This window comes from Embiotoca jacksoni, unplaced genomic scaffold, assembly GCF_022577435.1.
Source record: "Embiotoca jacksoni isolate LCO1_2020_lvr unplaced genomic scaffold, fEmbJac1.0.p SCAF_29, whole genome shotgun sequence".
Lineage (NCBI taxonomy): Eukaryota > Metazoa > Chordata > Actinopteri > Embiotocidae > Embiotoca > Embiotoca jacksoni.
This window is the reverse complement of record NW_027185380.1, coordinates 957,388-975,172: the sequence shown is the minus strand read 5'-3', so window position 1 is coordinate 975,172 and position 17,785 is coordinate 957,388. Positions and strand designations below refer to the sequence as shown.

The window sequence follows — 17,785 nt, the reverse complement described above, 5'->3', positions numbered from 1 at the left end:
AATCAGAATCAACAGTGCAGAAACAGTTGGTTGCTAGGCACAGCTCGCTCCACAGCCTGGTGGATGGAGTGGGGAAGGGGGGGTCGGACAGATGAAGCATTCGCCCCGTGGTTTCACTTTACCGTCAGCAGGGAGAACAGGCGGTCAAAGCTGGAGGCTTTGAACGCCCTTTCCAGCCAAACCTCCCGATAGCCATTCAGGAAGTAATTATTATTTTTGTATCTGAGGGAGGATGAGGTAGTGTTATGCAAGAAAACAACACAGAGGAGAGACTGTCATTAGGGAGGTGATGAGGGGTTCACATGGGCACACAATCAAGAAAAAAAATGGCCCACCCCCCCACGGCTACTCGGTGATTGATTATTATGTACGGTTAGATTGTGATAAAGCAACGTCTTAAGTGGCTTGTTTAAACACAGGATGCCAATATTCAATAATTGACATTTCGTAATTATTTTCAGAAGTGTGACAGGTGAAAAAAAAAAAAGAAAAAAAAAAAGAAAAAAAGACTCACCTGGGTAGATTGTAGAGCGGAGCCATGCGGAAACACGCCACCACGGCACGCTTACGCTGTTTGGACAGCAGCTTATGCATAACAGCCTTCTTGTTCCTCAGAGGTTGCTCCACCTGAGGAGTAATGAGGGAGTTGTGAAATTACATAATATCTGTATTATTTAACAGGCATAATTAGTGTATCAAATTATTATTTACATTACTGCAAATTAAAGTTTAATTTAGAGCTGAAATGATTTGAATTGATGATAATTCCTAATTCGTCTTTTTAAAAATTTTTTTTTTATAAGAATTAAGAAAATCTCTTGCCTCAGTTTGTTAAACTACTTGATTCATGAAAAACTGTTATCACACACCCAGAAGGCCTTGCTCTGTGTCATTTTTAAATTTATTTGCCCTATTAAGAGGAAGACACCCTTTGTGGGACTGCTGATACTTTATCCCTTTTCTTGAGATGATCTAACTTTAGGTCCCAAGAACTACTAAGTCATTGCTACGTGATGGATTGTTTTTATTTGAGCTCTAATGGTAATCGTGGTTTTTCACCTGCTCCAGGTAGAAGACGGCAGCAGAGATGCTCTGGACTCGGTCCACTGTGTGCTCAGAGTCTGCCGGTTCTTCGCTCTTCACCACGACGTCTTTGTACAGGTTCAACTGCCACTGGACCGCCGGGTCATCGGACTACAGCAAAACACAGCAATCAAATCAATGAGTAAGCCACAGAAAAGTAGGCTTAACATTATTATCATTATGCACTGCTCTTACTGCCCGAGTTGTCTTACCTTGTCCTGGAGATGTAGATTCTGACGCAAGTGCTCCTTCACCTCATCATCTGTGTCTTTCTATGAACGGAAAAGGTGTTTACATCACAGAAAGATTGCAATGCTGTGGCCATAAAAGAAATTGTCACGATAGTATTAAAAACACACAATACAGACTGAAGATTAAAGTAAAGACACAACATAATGGGTCTGGTCAAGAGGCACCAGTCTACCTGTATCTTTGATGTAGAAAGTTGCACTGGTAAGCACCGAGATATACCACACACTCATAGAACGAGCACGTGCCGGAGTATTTAGCTGGAATTTAGTTTGTCTGAAAATCTCTACAGTAGGTCTTTGGTCAGCTCACCAGACTGTAGCGTATCTTGGCCACAGAGATGAGCTCCTGGTCTCCTGGGGTGCACATGTTGAGGCCGATGGGCAGCATCTTCTTCAGGGCAGCTATGATCAGAGACGTCTGGACGGAGTAATATTCACCACGACGGCGCTTGTGTTTCCTCTCCTGGTCTCCACCCGACTACAGAGAGAGACAAGAGGCGTGAAGTTTATTTATTGATGTGGTAACGCTACGAGAGCTTCAGGTTTCCCCGAATCTGTAAGTGTTTTTAAAACTGAAACTTTAAGATGCAGATTTTTTATTATTTTATTAGAAATTTTGTATTTGTCGTGCACTTTTTGCCTCAGTCGTACCATTGGAATTATTTAGTTTTTACTGTTATTATTTAAAGGGATTTAGAGAGAAGTAAATCTAGCCTCTGGGTCCACAGAAGAGCTCACTGTTCTTTTTTATATTTGATTAATTTAAACTCATCCTGCTATGATTTGGCCTTCATGTTTCATAGCCGGGGTTATAACACTCCCTCAGAAACTCCAACCAAACAAATGCTGAAATAAACAGAAGACAGTTAAAATTGTGTTGTTTATATTGTGATCTTTTGTATTTTACTGGATATCAAGTTATTAAATGTCGGGTCCTATTAAACAAGATTTCTTGGAGAATAGTTTTTGTGTTTTACAAATCAAATTAAACAATCAAATCCTTTTTAATCCCCTTAACTTTAATGCTTTAATATACAGTATGTCTTCCATTGGTTTTATCCGTTTTTTATGTTCTCTGAGAATGTACTCTTTTTTTTTTTTAAATGAACTATTTTAAATTGCAAATCAAATTTAGCCATAAAATCATTTTATCATCATCATCACCAGTTAGCAAGCAGAGTACCTCAGAGGCTTCAGAGCTTTTTCTCCGCTGTGAGCGATCGTGTCAAAGCAATCCTAGAATACAAATAAATCAACAATCTGGCTCCAAAACAAATAAACAACCAACTCTCCCAGCGACAGCTGGTTGAGCGGCTGTCGAACCGAACGCTGTCCACATCAAGATATACGACCGACTTTACCACGACAAAAATGTCATATGTCGAAAACCCTGGATGTAAAGTGGAATTTAAGAGGTGTGAACTCCTGCGGTTGATTTGTTGAACATCTCCTATCTACATATTCGGCTTGTTCAGCATCTGTCAGGGACGCCCGATTGAAGACACAAGAGAGGTGCTTATGTAAGGAGGTTTTTTTCTTATTTAAACTGGAACACTTTGAGGATCTCATCAGGAAAGTCTGGTTGTGCTGACATAGTCAAGGAGACAAATTAAACCCAGAGAGGACTGAGATGTACTCGGCTCCCTCTTCAGGGTTTGTTACATCCGATGTCACCCGGAGTGATGAGGTCAAACTCCAAAAAGAAAGCTTTACTCTTAGAAGAGGCCAGATTTACTTTTATTGAAAATTTATATTAGAAATTCATATTTAGAGAACGTCAAAGGAGAATTTGTACAATGTGATGACCCAAATAATCAGATCAATACAAATTAATTTATTATTTGTTGACCTGGTGATGATATTTCTGGATATTTCTGTCTACTGCTTCATAATTCTGCCTGATTAAAACAAAAATCAAAAATACTCAATAACTGCTAAATTGGAGTGATTTTTTTTTTTAATGTAATCTGGTCTTTTAAAAAAAAATTCTTACCATACACAAATTCCACGGAAATACCAAAAACCGAAACCTCCAGTAAGGATGTTAGTCTTAATAAATTCAAACTTTTCAAGAATAATTAAAAACAGTAAAAGTGTTAGTTTGAAAGTTAATGTCTTATGTCCACATTCTTACCTTGGACATCTTTGTCTTGCCTTCACCGGTTAGGAAACCCAAATTGTTGATCTCATTCTGAACCACAAAGTTTTGCTCCTCACGTTTAAAGTTCTGCATTCAGAGGAGAAAGAAGAGACGTAAAGCAGACCGTTATTATTCTGGTTTTAAATGTCTTCCTGTGATGGACCAAACTGTGAGACTCACATGTGACTTGCACCAGAGGATGAAGATCTCCGCCACCATCCTGAAGAGCTCAGTGGAGTCTGCATCCGGCCCCTTTAACCACCTCGACCTGGAGGGGACAAACACGGAAACAGGGAACAGTTTTGACTGAAGTATGAGATACATGATGTTACATCCGCGAAGGACTGGACGACAACAACAACAACAAAGCTCAGTTTATTAAATGAAGAAGTAATATACTTTGGAAATTTGGATGGAATTTTTTTTTTTAAATTTAAATCAGCAAACAAACCCTTTTCACATATTTACTTATCATATAAAAACATGCAAATATTAACACCAGCATATATCTGTTGGATTAATAGATCCCCTAAAATATCAAGGAAAATGAGAATTGGTTATTGAGCAATATATAAATGGCATTTGATGCTGAACATTTGTGAAAGTTTCGCAACTCTAAATCCCGCAAAAAAAACAAAAAAACTCAGTTTCGTTGAGAGTGTGTGTGTGTGTGTGTGTGTGTGTGTGTGTGTGTGTGTGTGTGTGTGTGTGTGTGTGTGTGTGTGTGTGTGTGTGCGCGCGCGCGCGTATTTGTGTGTGCATAGCACCTGTTGTTGTCCACGTATTGAATGAGCATGGGGTAGAAAGCGTAGAGGTCCCTGCAGAGCACAGAGAACTCATCCAGGATGAGCAGCTCCGCCTCCTGGTTGTCACTTTTAGCATCGGCCTTCAGCAGCTCCTCTTCAGACACCACCTGCGTTTACAGCACATCAACAACTCACCTCCTGAGATCAGTTCATCAGTTTAAATGTCTGCACACACGACCCCTTCACACCCGCTGGAGATAATCCCCTCTCTCCTTCCTCTCTCAGGACACAGAGGCACTTTTAATCTCAGAAAAGGATGTGAATTAACATATTCTTCCAACAGCTTTTGCTGAAGTCAGCAGAAAATCTACTTTAATGACAGAAAACACCCAGCAAGGGATAAAATGTGCAGCTGTAATACCACGTGCAGAATATTTGAAGCTCTCACCTTCACTGTCTTCTTCTTCAGTTTGTCCAGTGTGGGCAAGAAGTGGGTCCTCAGCAGAGCTCCTCCGGCTTTGCAGATGATTGGCTGAGAGTAGACTGGAGACAAAGAGGAGAAAAAATTATATTCTGATGCTCTCGAGAATAAATCAGGTTTGAGGGAGTATTTGGACCGCAAAGACACCCGTGTCCCTGAAGAACATTGGCTCTGGTGCAGACTGTCAAAAGTTTTTTACAACTACAGCAAGTTCTCAAAATGAATTCAACTTTCTTACTATCCTGAAGGATATTGGTTTTAAGACAGATATTAAACATACGGGTAACAAGAACACACTGATGGCAATTAACGGGGAGAGTCAAGGACATAAAAGGACAAATATTAAACATACAAATAATGCAAAAATTCAGTAGATCAAATTAAACGTAGAAGCACGTCTACTATCCTCCATAAATAAAACAAAATCCGTATTGAAAAGTCACATATAAAGCACAGCCTTTTTTTTTTTTTTTTTTAAATCGAATTTCCTTTTTGTGAAGTATAGAATTCAAATACAGTTTTAACAAGCCAGAAAGTGCCTCAGGCTCTGTGTCCTCGCGGCAGCCAATTATACGAACTGGCGCTTCCCTAAAATAATAACTTCTCAGAGTTTGTCTTATTATGTGGAAAACTTCCTTAACTTTGACTCTTTCTTTGTATGTTCATGTTTTTAAAAGAGAAAATGGGTTACCGAGGTAGTTTTGAATTTTTGGAGAAAAACAGAACAATCCCGATCTAAAACTATACAACACCCTCAAAAAAACTTACCACAATCTCTGAAAACGACCCAATCTGAACAGCGGGAATCTTTTCTGATCACGTTTATTGTTTTCTCCAACATCCTTGAGGCAGACACTTACCTGCGATCCTCTTCATCCAGGGGGCGTCATCAATGCCCAGGTTGTTGTTGAGGATCCTGAGGATGTTTCCCAGAATGATGCTGTGGTGCTCAGAGGTCACCATGGTGCAGCACTGGGCATCTGAGAGGGAGTTCTCCGGACCTTTCTCCCACCAGTTGGACAGATAGTTACACAGCATGGGGAGGATCACCTCGATGACCTGCAGGAAACGGGACGAAGGTTAAACGTCTCAGTCAGATCATGTTACACTTTGCACCAAAACTTATATGTGATATTATTAATCCACAGCTTCTAGCAATGATTCATTTTATGGTTGCAAAACATCAGACTTAGGCCCCATTGTGTTAAAAGGCTTTTAATATAATTTTTAAATGAAAGATTGTGTTTGATTTCAAATTTTTTATATCATTTAGAATGGATTGTAAAATAACATTAGGTGCACTGCAAAACTGCAAAGATGAAAACCGTATCCTCTTCAATGATGTTTTTAAGATTACACTAATAGTCCATGAAGTACCCGCTTCATAAAAACGTGTTTCCTGGTGATTTATTATTGTACTATTTTAAGTGGAGCAAAGGTCAAAATTAATTGAACATGAGATATCCTGACTTTTTATCCCTTGTATGTTTCACAATGTATCTTACACTTCCAATGATGCAATTTAAAAGCAAGTACAATGGTGAGCTTTTAGCTGTCGGACCAAACATGTCAAAAGAGAGCTGAAATATCCCATCAGCCCCTCTGACCTGAGGCATGTCACTGTAGCGAGCACCAGACTCAGAGACATCGCTGACATCTTTCAGCAGCCTGTCGAGACGAGGCATCTCCGGACACATCTCCTCCACGGTGTCGGGCATACTCAGGACTGCAAAGAAAAAAAAATATCAGCCACTGTGAGGAAACGAGAAAGACCGTTTCTGAAAACAATGTGGATCCTATAAAGGGGGCAATAACAGAAGATGGCAGAAATGAATGTGCATGTGACGATCGAATTTAAAAGGAGGATCAGGTGGACACTGACTGGCTCGCTCTCGAGGGGTCTTGGTGTTGAAGACGGAGAGTGGGTTGTGGGCGTTTAGATGAGGCTCCAGGAACGCTACAGGCATGGCTGCCACCAGCGTCGCCAGGCTCTCCCCCAGCGCAGGCAGATGCCTGTAAATCAACATGTCGATTCATACAATGAAAATGAGCAAACCAAAAGTTTTAAAACACTTAGTTCTTCTGTTTGGAAAAAGGTTCTTTTTCCAGGGTGCCATGTTGTGGTCACATTTTTTCACTGTTTATTAGCTTGAAAGATGTAGACATTTTTCATTCACAGCCTTTTTGAGAGGTTTTACAGCCACGTAACAACCAGTCAGGGAACAATAACTGTGGCTTTAGTGAAAAATATTTTACAGCCCTTGAAATATTTATAGGAAAAGTAGGAAAGTTTCTTAAATTTCCGCCTTCATTTTGTAGCACATAAACTGCGGCACGCAAATTATATTACACCTTTTACTTAAGTACATCAGAAACAATCATTTATTATTATAAGTCCTGAGTGTATTTGTCACAAACATAAACATAAGGTAATGAAAAAGCTAAACTGCCGTATCCTAATTAACTGTGACAAGCTTAATTCAGATTATGCCTTGTTATTTCACTAATTTAAAAATGTTCGGCCTCCTACCGCTCCACAAAGACATTCTTTCCCGTCCCCAAAGAGTAGAAACACGTCAGGATTCGGTAGCAGGACAGCTGCACATCATCCACTGAAATAAACAACAACAAATCGTCAAGTAGAAGATGAAAGTCACATTAAAAACAAAATATCGTGACTAAAAACGGTGAATATGTACCGTGTAAGTGCAGAAATTGCGAGCATAATGAGCTGGTAAAGACGGCAAGTGTATGAAAGACAAGGTGTTTCTTTAAGATTTCTACTCTTGGACTGTGTAATGGACTTGAAGTGTCCTTAATTCAACATCACACCAAATTTTATTGCATTTCAGTCTATTTTATCTTATTATTTATTATCTTTTCTCCTGGGTGACTATGTTGAGTTAACATGGCAAGACTAAAGGAAAAGAATTGTTGCTGATCAGAATGCGTATCTGAGACCAGGAGCAGAAAAACTCATTTTCAGAGCTTCTTTATACGAGGAGGTTGAGGCCCTATTTGTTTTGGGAACATTGGAAATATAAGCTCAGACATATATCAAATTCACTCTCAGTATAAATAAATGTAGCTGTTGCCGCTAGTGCTCCAGTCTCTTCTCTTATACAATAAAAAAACAGAAAAAGCTGAGAATTAAAACAGGAACTCACGAAGCAGGTCCATTGCAAACTCGTATGTTCTGATGTGTTCAAAGAGGGCGGAGAGGATGGGCAGCAGCGCCACCGTCACGTAGTTGATGCTCTGGGTGACGCTCTTCATCTGAGCGCGGGACTGCATGAACTTTCCCAGTTTCAGCATCTCCAGCAGCTTCTCCAGATCCTCGGCTGCGCTCTCAAAGAAAGTCCTGACCCCGGCTTTGACCAGCTCCGAGCCGGACTTCATCACTGTTCTGAGAGGGGAGGAAGGCGAGAGCTAGTGCGCATGTAAAATAATATTTGCAAGTAGTTTTCTAGCGTTCAATTTGCCCCTTTTTCCTTCAGCTTATTTTCAGAAAATCCTGTGTACTTACCTGGTGTCGAGTGAGTGAGCGAGGATGTGCAGGCAGCTCACCATCATCGCCGAATCACTTCCTGTGACAGAGACATTTACTATAGATATTGGAAGGGATTCAAAGCAAAACAGGCACACGAGCACACGGACAGAGGCAATGCCAACCTTACCAAAGAGAGAAATCCTGTGTCTGACAAGAGCTGCCAGCTTACAGAACAGGCTGGAAAAAGAAAGGAGGCAAGGACAGAATTGAAGACGGGCTTGTGAGGAAAGCAACTCAGTGGAAGGAAATAAGAAAAAAAGGTTTTTCATAAAAAATATGGAATTGGAATTGTTTTCATGCACGTTTTCATTTAGATAGTAAAACACAAAGCGAGAAAACCTGACAGTGAGAAAGCTGATTAGATGATGCATTTCTTCTACACAGTACCTGGTGATCATCTCCTTCTCTTTGTTGGAGGCACAGCCACAGCTGCTCAGGTTCTTGCTGGGCGTCGACAGGAAGTAGAGGCATTGGTTCTTAAAGGTTTGATCAGACAGAGGAAGCAGCACCTGCAGAGAAGAAGTAAAAACTTTATTAAAAAGCCTTTTTAAAGATCAAAACAACAGCACACGAGTCACTCGGGTGCCAAAAGTGTTCCTCACCTTGGCGAAGAACTTGATTTCCTGGTCATGAGGAGATTTGTCTGTCTTCCCACTGGTGGCCATGGCCTCTGAATTCATGATAGTGTTGAGTGGCAAGGTCAGCCAGTTCATTTAGTACTTACAGAGATGCTTTAAGACAGCATCAGTGTTTCTAAATGCGACACACTCACCGAGATGAGCTATGAACTCCTGCGCAGAGTCGACGTACTTCAGCAGCCTCTTGAGGAACTTATAGGCGAAACGCTTTTCCATGGAGGATGAGTCCTGCTCTATGTCCTTCAGACCTCTGTGAGACGGAAAGGTCAGAGGTCACGACTGCTCAGATGACTTACTCAATCCTTTTAACAAAAGGAAAGCTTATCAGCATAATAGAAAGATTATTTGTATCAACAGCAGGGGTGGAAGGGATTTTGAATTAGAGGAGGACAGCCTAATGGAGAGGTGAAGTCACTGTAAGTTTAAGTTTCTCTTGTGTTGAAACTACTAAAGATTGAGACATTATGTTGCTAATTTCAGCTTCTTATTTAAGCGAATAAAAAAAATGTGAGCGTGAAGAGGCTAACCTCGTGATAACATAGCCGCTAATCTGCAAGAACTTGAAGAGATCCTGGGCCTTCTCTCTGTCTCTGTACTTCTCTTTAGCAGTCAGGGTGTCATAGGGAACCAGCAGCGGGTGGGTCCCTCCTCCTGGTCGGTCAAATCAAATTCTGATGTCAATTCAAGTGTTTTTTTGTTTTTTTTTAAGACAAATTAGTGGTCAGAATTACCTCAATTCAAATCATTGAAGTGTGTTTAATCTTAACCGGCTCACCTTTGCTAACGAGTTCAGACTTCTTCTTCTTGGCCCAGATGTTGTGATAATTTTCTGCAACCACCTCCACCATGCCCTGCAGATACAGGAACAACACTATATGTTTCTGTCTTTTTTTTTTTAATCAGATTGGAGGAAATGCTGCAACAATAGTTCTGAGTCGAGTGACAACCAACCTGTAACTCTCTAGACAAAGTGACATTGTGCAGGTCCATTGGAGTCGGAGAGAATCCATTAACCTACAGAGTCAAATCGAGGGAAAGCAAGCAAACAAAGAGACACACTTGAATATCAGAAAAGATAAAAGCATCCTTCCACAATATTTCGCCGTCAAGTCAATGTGTAGTTTAGTACCTTTTTCCAACTAATACACAACAGAAAAACGACAAAAATCCTCCAGTGTACAGAACGGGATGTGTTTCATAATTCTGGTTTGGCAATTCAGTGGTTGGTATGAACTCTTGACAGTCACCAGCTACACAAAATCACATGAGTGCCTTTCCATTGTACCTCACATAGTTATCACTAAGCTGATTCAAAGTCATCTGCATGTTCATGGTGTACAGATGACGCGGATGTACACATCTCACTTTTTTGTCAAGAGATGCACCGATCAGCCATTATAATAAAACCACTGACGGGTGAAGAATTAAGTGCAATAACACACTATTTTGGAAACAAGGTTTTACTGTAGCATAACTATCTTATCTGCAGTAGATTCACTTTACATATGTTTCAAAAAACATAGTGAAATTATCGCAGAGATTCGTTACTTTTAAGTGAAATTGTGAAGGCGAGACGGGACATGTCACATTTGACCACGGCCAATCTTTTGAGCGTCCACAGTGCTGACAAACACATTTTGATTTATCACTTGTGTAGAAAGCGCAGCAGATACTTTTCAGCCCTAGACGACTCTCATCTCGAATCTCATCTGTTAAAAAAAAACTTGCATTTCTATGATGAATGACGCTTGAAAATAATGCGATGCCATTATTGATACAAGTCATTAGCTTTATTGCTTCGTGTTTATTATTCTTCCATGACAAGAGAGCGTTCCTCCCATTTACTTTCTTTAATGGACCCCCGTGATAAATCATCTCTGCTGAACAGTGGGAATCTTCACATTAAAACACCGAAGAGAAAATAAGGAGAGAAGACATTTCTGACAATTATACTGTCTAACTGTGAAAAGTTTGATCACATCAAAGTGGATCATAGTGTAAATAAAGATGTTACCTGAGACTCTGAGATCTTTCGTTGCTTTTCGCTCTCTCGTTGTTGGAACATGGCTTCTCCCTCCTTGGTCCTCTCGATGTTCCAGTCCATCGTCAACATGCTCTTCAGGGACTCCTTTACTGGCCAGCGGTACGTTTCTCTCTCCTACAGATTGAACACACACACACACACACACACACGCACACGCACACACACACACGCACACACACACACACACACACACACACACACACACACACACACACACGCACACACACACACGCACACAAAAGTTGGACCCTCTTATTCTCAGACAATAAACTGTTAAACCAAAAGCGGTGTCCCTACTGGCCATCACACTTCAACACAGGTGAAAACATTTATACAACAAGCTTTTTTTCTGAAGAATGATCCGTTTTAAATTATGATCCTAATTAAATTTTACTTTATTCATTGAAAAGTGGCATGAACATTTTTTTTATGCTAGAATTTTAAAATGTTCCTGCCTTGCTAATCAAGTTTTCAAGTTAGCAAACACCTAAAAAAATGCCATACAAATACCAAAATACCAAATATCTCGTCTTCCAAACATTTCTGCTTTGGACTGAGGTTAATATATTTTTAAATAAAAACCCCACATCTACCCGTTAAAGTTTAGCGGTTAGATTATTAACTAGCTTCCTAGCAGCAGCTGTGTGTATGTACCTTCTCACTCAAAGCTTTGTATGGCTTCAGCAGCGGATGGGTTTTGGCATGCTCATCCACACTGTCTCCATGTTTCCAGCCTGCCGACATCTGCAACGGCAGTTTATTACGGTTGTACATTCAGGTCTAACAAATCCGCTGTGTTTTTGTACCATAAAAATGTAAACAAAGTTAGCATTAATTTGCATTTTGCGCTGACCTTTCCATGCGTCTCTACGGTACAGGAGAAATGCCATAAATTAAATGTGTGAGGGAAACACTTGGACTAACCTTCTCTGAGGACCACTTGTCATGGGAATGCTCTGCATATTTATGGGCAATGTAGTCAAGTTTTTCAGGAAGGGAGATGCTGGAAAGTAGAGCTCATGTTTAAATATTTAGGAGTCTTTCAAAGTCATTTTTACTTGAACATTGAGCAGGTAAAAGCTTTCTTTAGATTTTTTTTTGACAATAAACATGCCAGAAAAAAAACAGCTTTTAAAAAAAGATTAATTTCATCATTGTACTTTTAAGTCTCCTTTTCTCTAAGAAAGTAAGTGAGAGCATTTCCAGACCACTTACTTGGCAGTATTGATGGGTTTGGGGTCAAAGTTTCCCTGCGCATCCACTGAAGCCTGTTTCTCCAGCGTTGCCCCTAAACTGGCATCCACGAAGTCCGGAGGCAGCGCTCCCGCGATGGCACACAGGCACGACTTGGCCATTTCGAAAAGTTTAGCATCATACTTCTACACAAGAGGAACATACAGAAGAGAGGGAGGAGGTTGTTTTTTCTGATATGTTTTTGAGGGCACGTCTGCGTATAACGGCCGGAAGAGAAAAAGCAGTGAAACTGAAAGCTCAAACACTGGGAAACTCTGCAGCGAGTAACGGCCTGTCACAGACTGATAAATGATTCATATGTTTTGGCTTTGCTTCAGCTGCACCGCTCACAAGCACTTCACTGAACTTTCACTTCACTGCCTTCGACTACCAAGAAGTTTTCTCTCTGGAGAGCCACACACAAGTATTGAAAAACTCAAGATATCTTTGAAAAAAAACAGAAGTAAACAGAGGAGAGCTTCATGAGAGGGAACACCACTAGACTACCAAACATTACAAGAAGGTATATCAGGGAAATGTTCATCTGTCTCTTGAAACTTCAGAGTATTACTGCTCTCTACAGGTATGAGTACTCACTGTTAGCTAATGTTAAATAATGTTTGCGACATGAGTTCTGGTTGTACCTTCTGAGAGAGTGAGTCAAAGATCCCCCAGAAGAGTTTCTTGGTGAGAAGGAGCTCCTCCTCGGAGGCTGTGCCGAAGATGCCCATCCCTGACGGCAGACAGTAGTATTTCCAGTTCTGCTCATAGTGGTTGGTTAGCAGCTAGAAATCAAAAGGATTCAGGTTAAAACTTAATGCTGCAGTGACAAGACGATAAAGGACAATTATTAACGTTTTCACTGTCCCATTGAACGAAAACATTGGATTGTACATGAGGGGGAGACCGGGTATGGTTGTAACACATTTTGCTTCAGGACCTGTTACTTATCTAAACTTTTATACAAACTACACTCATTTGTGTGCAACAATTGGCAGAAACTCAAGCCTCTGTAAGAATATCACAAACCTCGCGAGTTGATGTGAAATACACGGAGTTCCTTTGTTACAACCTTCTCAACTAGCGGGGTAAGTTGTAACAATTAGACAAAAGAAGCAAAACCAGAGGTCACACAATGGGATATGCTTCTAAAAGAGGTTTATAGAAAAGCTAAAATGCTTGCTGCTAAATGTAAGAAATGGGGAAAGAGATCTTCTTGTTCATCACACGGGAAGTGAGGAAGATGAATGGGTTGTGAAGTATTACAGGCCCGTGATCGCTTGTTATAATTATCCAATAAATCTTTCAGCTCATAAACCAAACACATCATTGACCAGAAAACGGTTCCGTGTCTCACCTTCAGCGGTATATTGCAGTATTCGGTGAGCATAGGAACGTCGAACACCAGACGTCTGAGCAGCTGCTGCATCATAGAGGGACGAATATACCTGTGGAATAAGAACAGAGTTACATTTTCTTCAAACAAAGATGTGGGTGGACTCTGAGGACATCCTAAAAGGGGAAAATAAATGCAGATTTAACAGAGGTGTCTTTCAGCATTATACTGCACTGCAATATTATTCTCTCTTGTGCAATTAAACTGAGTCAAGCACCTGAAGAAAATGTAAATATGCTCAAATCCAAGAATTAAAAAAACTTAGATGTGAAATGCCAGGTGCAACTTTGTGAAAGAAAACTTTCAGTAAGTTCACTTATTGTATGCAACATACTGCATGATTCTGGGTAAATGAATGGCAAACCGTGAAAGAGAGTAAAAATAGCAACCAATTGTAATGTTGTTAAAAACCTTAATTATAAGTACAATCATTTTGTAATAGTAAATAGGCCGTTAATATAAATAATGTTGCATTAATTAAAGTACAACATATACACGCGTACTTAATGGGCAAAATATATAAACCTGAAATAATAAATGAAGTAAATTCCAAAAGCTAGCTGCTTTCACTATTACCAGGTACCAAAACCCAAAAATGGTGTATTATGTTTTATGTATATGTATATCACGTGTATGTTTTGGTTGAAAAGTACACAAAAGCCTGGTTAAAATATGTATTTTTTTTTTCTTTTTACAGAGCAGACCTTAATGTTTTAACCAGTGCAATTTCTTTTCTTTTTTTTTTAACTAGTGCCTGCGACAAGCCATTTCACGGCTCGATTGTTTGAAAAATATTATCACGCAGCCTCTGAAAATGTCCAGCTGACCTTTAATGCTTTTCACCCAGCTGAGTGTGAACAAAGCTTCCTTACTTGCAGATAGCCAGCAGACATTCCTCGATGGAGTCCCTCTGGGCTTTGGTGAGCGAGCGGCCTTTGGACAGCCGGTAGATGGTCTGCAGCGTGGAGTCGACCAGCTGCACGTAGTGCTCCGTGTTGGCGAAGAGGTGGGCGCAGCGGGTCAGCAGCGGCAGCAGCGCCGAGCCGATGTACCTGTTCATGGCCAGCGCCGTCTCCGTGGTGCTCAGCACCTCCTGTGGGACGGAGAACAATACATGCAGCTGAAGGATGACAGGCGCAGTACAGTCCCCACGTGTGAAGATAAACAGGTTGCAGTGATTACAAGTTCCTCCTAAAAGCAAACATGATCTGATTCTCTAACAGAAAAAAGGTGGTGATCAACGACTGATGTTACAGATGGGAATATTTTTACTCATTAAAACCAAAGTTTGAATAAGGCGGCACTGAGTGGACATGATTTGCTTTTGTAATTTCATGTTAATTTGACTTTTATGGGAGACAGGTGCTATTTGTGATGGTGTTGTTTAACTCTATGCAAATGAACTTGCCAAAAGCAAACAATTCCTTATATCAAAAAAGGGCTGAAACAATTACAGGACTATTTGATTAGTTGTTGGCAGAAAATCAATCTCCGTTAAAATCAGTAAAATGGCCCGAAACATCTGCCCTCGTCTACACCCAAGCAGACTTTCACTTGGAGAGACTGGCATGGTGAGAAAAAAACATCCTCGGCTGAGCTTCACTTCCGAACCGACGACCTTGTGTCCCCCAACAACTCCTTTTCACCCACACAGACCCAGTGGTCTGCTCTGAGGGCAGACAAACTTGGCATCGGGGTGGGCGTGTAGGCCGGCCGCTGTCTAGTGTAACCGGGTCCTCGCCCACCAATCAGAACCTTAACCTGTGTGTGGTGTGCTGGCTCCGCCCTGGCCGCCCTATGTTCCTTTCCAATTGCTCGACTTGAAGAATCTCAGTTTCCAACCGACTCGTCAACTCTCAGGGAGAAGCCCCAATGGTGACATTCACATTGTCCCTGTAGAAAGTATTTTACCCCTAAATACAGAATCATATTATTCTGCTCCATTAGGATGAGCAGATGTTTAATGTTTGTTACCCGATCACTGCACCAATAGTTAACTTAATGTTTCTAAAAATTCACAGCAAGGCTTTGTTTTTATTTGATTGTTTATTTTTGCTAAGCTTGTTTGCCTTTTCCACACACTTGATGAGCAAACTAGAGATTCAGCATGACTGTGTGCATTGAAATGATTACTAAATGTATAATTTCCGATAGAGATGTGATAGGAGCAGAAATAGCGCAGATGGTAAAGATGTGATATTACTTCAGATGGCAGACAGAGATTCTACTCAGTGCAACTACAGGCTAAAAAAAACAACTAAAAAACAAAGACATACATGTTTTAGAAGGTGGTGATTAACACAATGGGAATGTGAAGGCAAAAAGATATGTGGTGAAAAGTCTTTAGGACTCACTGTGTCCAGTGACGCCGAGGCTCGGAGGTCAGGCAGGAAGCCGACTTCCAACATCTGGAGCAGGAAGCTCTGGTCCTCGATGCCGTACACTCGGTCCAGGAAGAGCACTATGGGGGCCTTGTGGTCCGGACAGAAGCAAGCGGACATGTCGGGTTCTGTCACTGTGCCATCTGAAGGTCAAATGTATTTTAAAACACAAAAAAAGATTTAGGTTTATGTGAAAATCGTACAAGGAAACACACTTTGAGATTAAACAGAAATAACCAGTGTGCTGTTTAGTCTTTTCCCAGCATTTCAGATAATTTAATTGAATATTTTATCTTAAAAATCTAGTTTAGGAGAAGTAGAAGAAAGTATAGCTTTAAAAGAGAGTGAATTCAAAAAGAAGAAAAGAACAAGGGATGAAGGGAATTAGAAGTTATCTGAAGTAACACAAGTATTGAATGATACATGACTTATGACCAAAAGAATTGCACTGCAGGCATGATTCTCCTTCCACAATAGAGACAGTAGAGACAGATAGAAGGGAATAGATTCATGCCTGCTGGTGGGCACACAGCCATTTACAATGATATACCCCCAGTTGGCAGAGCTGAGATGATTCTGGAAGTGCAGACATGCTATACGAGCCAAAATCTACTTTTTATTAGTTTTACTTCAGCAGCAAGCAGGAAAAATGGACTCCAATATACTGAAGCTCGTGTTTGTATACAAAGTATAAATTCAAATGTTTTATCAGACCGCTGTAGCTTCAGCGTTCAATCCAGACCAAACACTGTTTTTTATCTCACTTGTTGGCTGCCACCTGCTTTAACTTTTCCATTTATCTGCTGCTTTTAAACTGCCAGCAACTGAAAGATATCATGTAGCAAACAAACAAATAAACAACAGCCACAGAAGACCAGCATACCTTTATTAGCCACAGGCGTTTTGAGGGTGATGCTGATGATGCCCACCAGGTCTGTAGTGGGAACCAGAGAGCGCAGGATGGCTCTGATGCGCAGCGCCTCACCTTTACCTGCGTTGATGAGCTGGAAGAGATGCAGAGATGTACAGTTAAACATAAAAATAAAATCTCTACGTCATATTGATCCCTTTAGCAAAAAATGAAGAAGGGCTCATACAGGGCAATACATTCAAGATGGAAAATTAACAAAAGGTTAACGTGATAACTGCTAAATTTGATCGATATTTAGGAGAAAATATGAATAAAATATACATTTAAAAGCATATAAGAGTAGCTGAAATAGTCAAGTTGAATATGGTTTATGCTTTAGAAAGCGGAAGCTGTTTCACCAAAGCAAAATATGGATTGCTTTACTTTATTTATTTACAGTGTGTGAACAGTGTGTGAATAAATATGAAAACTACAGTTGTCTAAATAAAGCTAATGTTAAAAATCATCACGAGGATGGTGCTGGCAATTCTACTCATTTGTATGTGTTCTTTTTTTAAGAATCTAATGGTATTCAAGTCGAGTGTGCCCTCCACACTGCAGTTCACGCCTCACTCTACGGAGTGTCTTTCCTCAGCTCAGCCTCGTGTTCAGAGCCTCACATGCATCTCGGGGGCGCAGCGTCCCAGCAGGTCAATGAGAGCCGAGTAGAAGGACATGATGGCGTTGCCCATGTGAATCACTTCTCCTCCCTCCTCACCAGACCTGAAACACACGGGACGCAAACATGAAGACTGTGAAGGTAATAACATGTTTTTCTTTTGAATACCGAAAACCTTCTTGGAAGTTGCAGACTGAATTCAACGAGGTTATTTAAGAATTAAATGAGCAACAGATGGACAATTCTGTGAGCATTTATAACAGCGTTTATTTATACAATACATGATCTCCTCACAGGCCGCTATTTTACTTAT

The 17,785-nt window shown here is 40.5% G+C and overlaps 1 protein-coding gene across 3 annotated transcripts in view; it reads right to left on the bottom strand.

The window, feature by feature from the left end:
* ryr3 (ryanodine receptor 3) overlaps window positions 1–17,785 on the bottom strand; it is a 150,446-nt gene that overhangs the window by 54,830 nt on the left and 77,831 nt on the right. For all 3 annotated transcript variants that reach the window (XM_069161764.1, XM_069161765.1, XM_069161766.1), the window contains 31 exons: window positions 17,474–17,576; window positions 16,827–16,947; window positions 15,917–16,086; window positions 14,435–14,655; window positions 13,524–13,614; window positions 12,811–12,951; window positions 12,149–12,312; window positions 11,858–11,936; window positions 11,588–11,677; window positions 10,904–11,047; window positions 9,841–9,903; window positions 9,665–9,740; window positions 9,417–9,540; window positions 9,024–9,139; window positions 8,854–8,921; window positions 8,639–8,760; window positions 8,379–8,428; window positions 8,228–8,288; window positions 7,869–8,107; window positions 7,232–7,313; window positions 6,584–6,714; window positions 6,309–6,427; window positions 5,562–5,760; window positions 4,669–4,763; window positions 4,242–4,387; window positions 3,655–3,742; window positions 3,469–3,561; window positions 1,645–1,812; window positions 1,296–1,355; window positions 1,060–1,194; window positions 515–627 (listed from right to left, as the gene is read on the bottom strand). In XM_069161764.1, coding sequence (XP_069017865.1) covers window positions 515–627; window positions 1,060–1,194; window positions 1,296–1,355; window positions 1,645–1,812; window positions 3,469–3,561; window positions 3,655–3,742; window positions 4,242–4,387; window positions 4,669–4,763; window positions 5,562–5,760; window positions 6,309–6,427; window positions 6,584–6,714; window positions 7,232–7,313; window positions 7,869–8,107; window positions 8,228–8,288; window positions 8,379–8,428; window positions 8,639–8,760; window positions 8,854–8,921; window positions 9,024–9,139; window positions 9,417–9,540; window positions 9,665–9,740; window positions 9,841–9,903; window positions 10,904–11,047; window positions 11,588–11,677; window positions 11,858–11,936; window positions 12,149–12,312; window positions 12,811–12,951; window positions 13,524–13,614; window positions 14,435–14,655; window positions 15,917–16,086; window positions 16,827–16,947; window positions 17,474–17,576 — 3,672 coding nt within the window. The remainder of the gene's footprint in view (window positions 1–514; window positions 628–1,059; window positions 1,195–1,295; window positions 1,356–1,644; window positions 1,813–3,468; window positions 3,562–3,654; window positions 3,743–4,241; window positions 4,388–4,668; window positions 4,764–5,561; window positions 5,761–6,308; window positions 6,428–6,583; window positions 6,715–7,231; window positions 7,314–7,868; window positions 8,108–8,227; window positions 8,289–8,378; window positions 8,429–8,638; window positions 8,761–8,853; window positions 8,922–9,023; window positions 9,140–9,416; window positions 9,541–9,664; window positions 9,741–9,840; window positions 9,904–10,903; window positions 11,048–11,587; window positions 11,678–11,857; window positions 11,937–12,148; window positions 12,313–12,810; window positions 12,952–13,523; window positions 13,615–14,434; window positions 14,656–15,916; window positions 16,087–16,826; window positions 16,948–17,473; window positions 17,577–17,785) is intronic.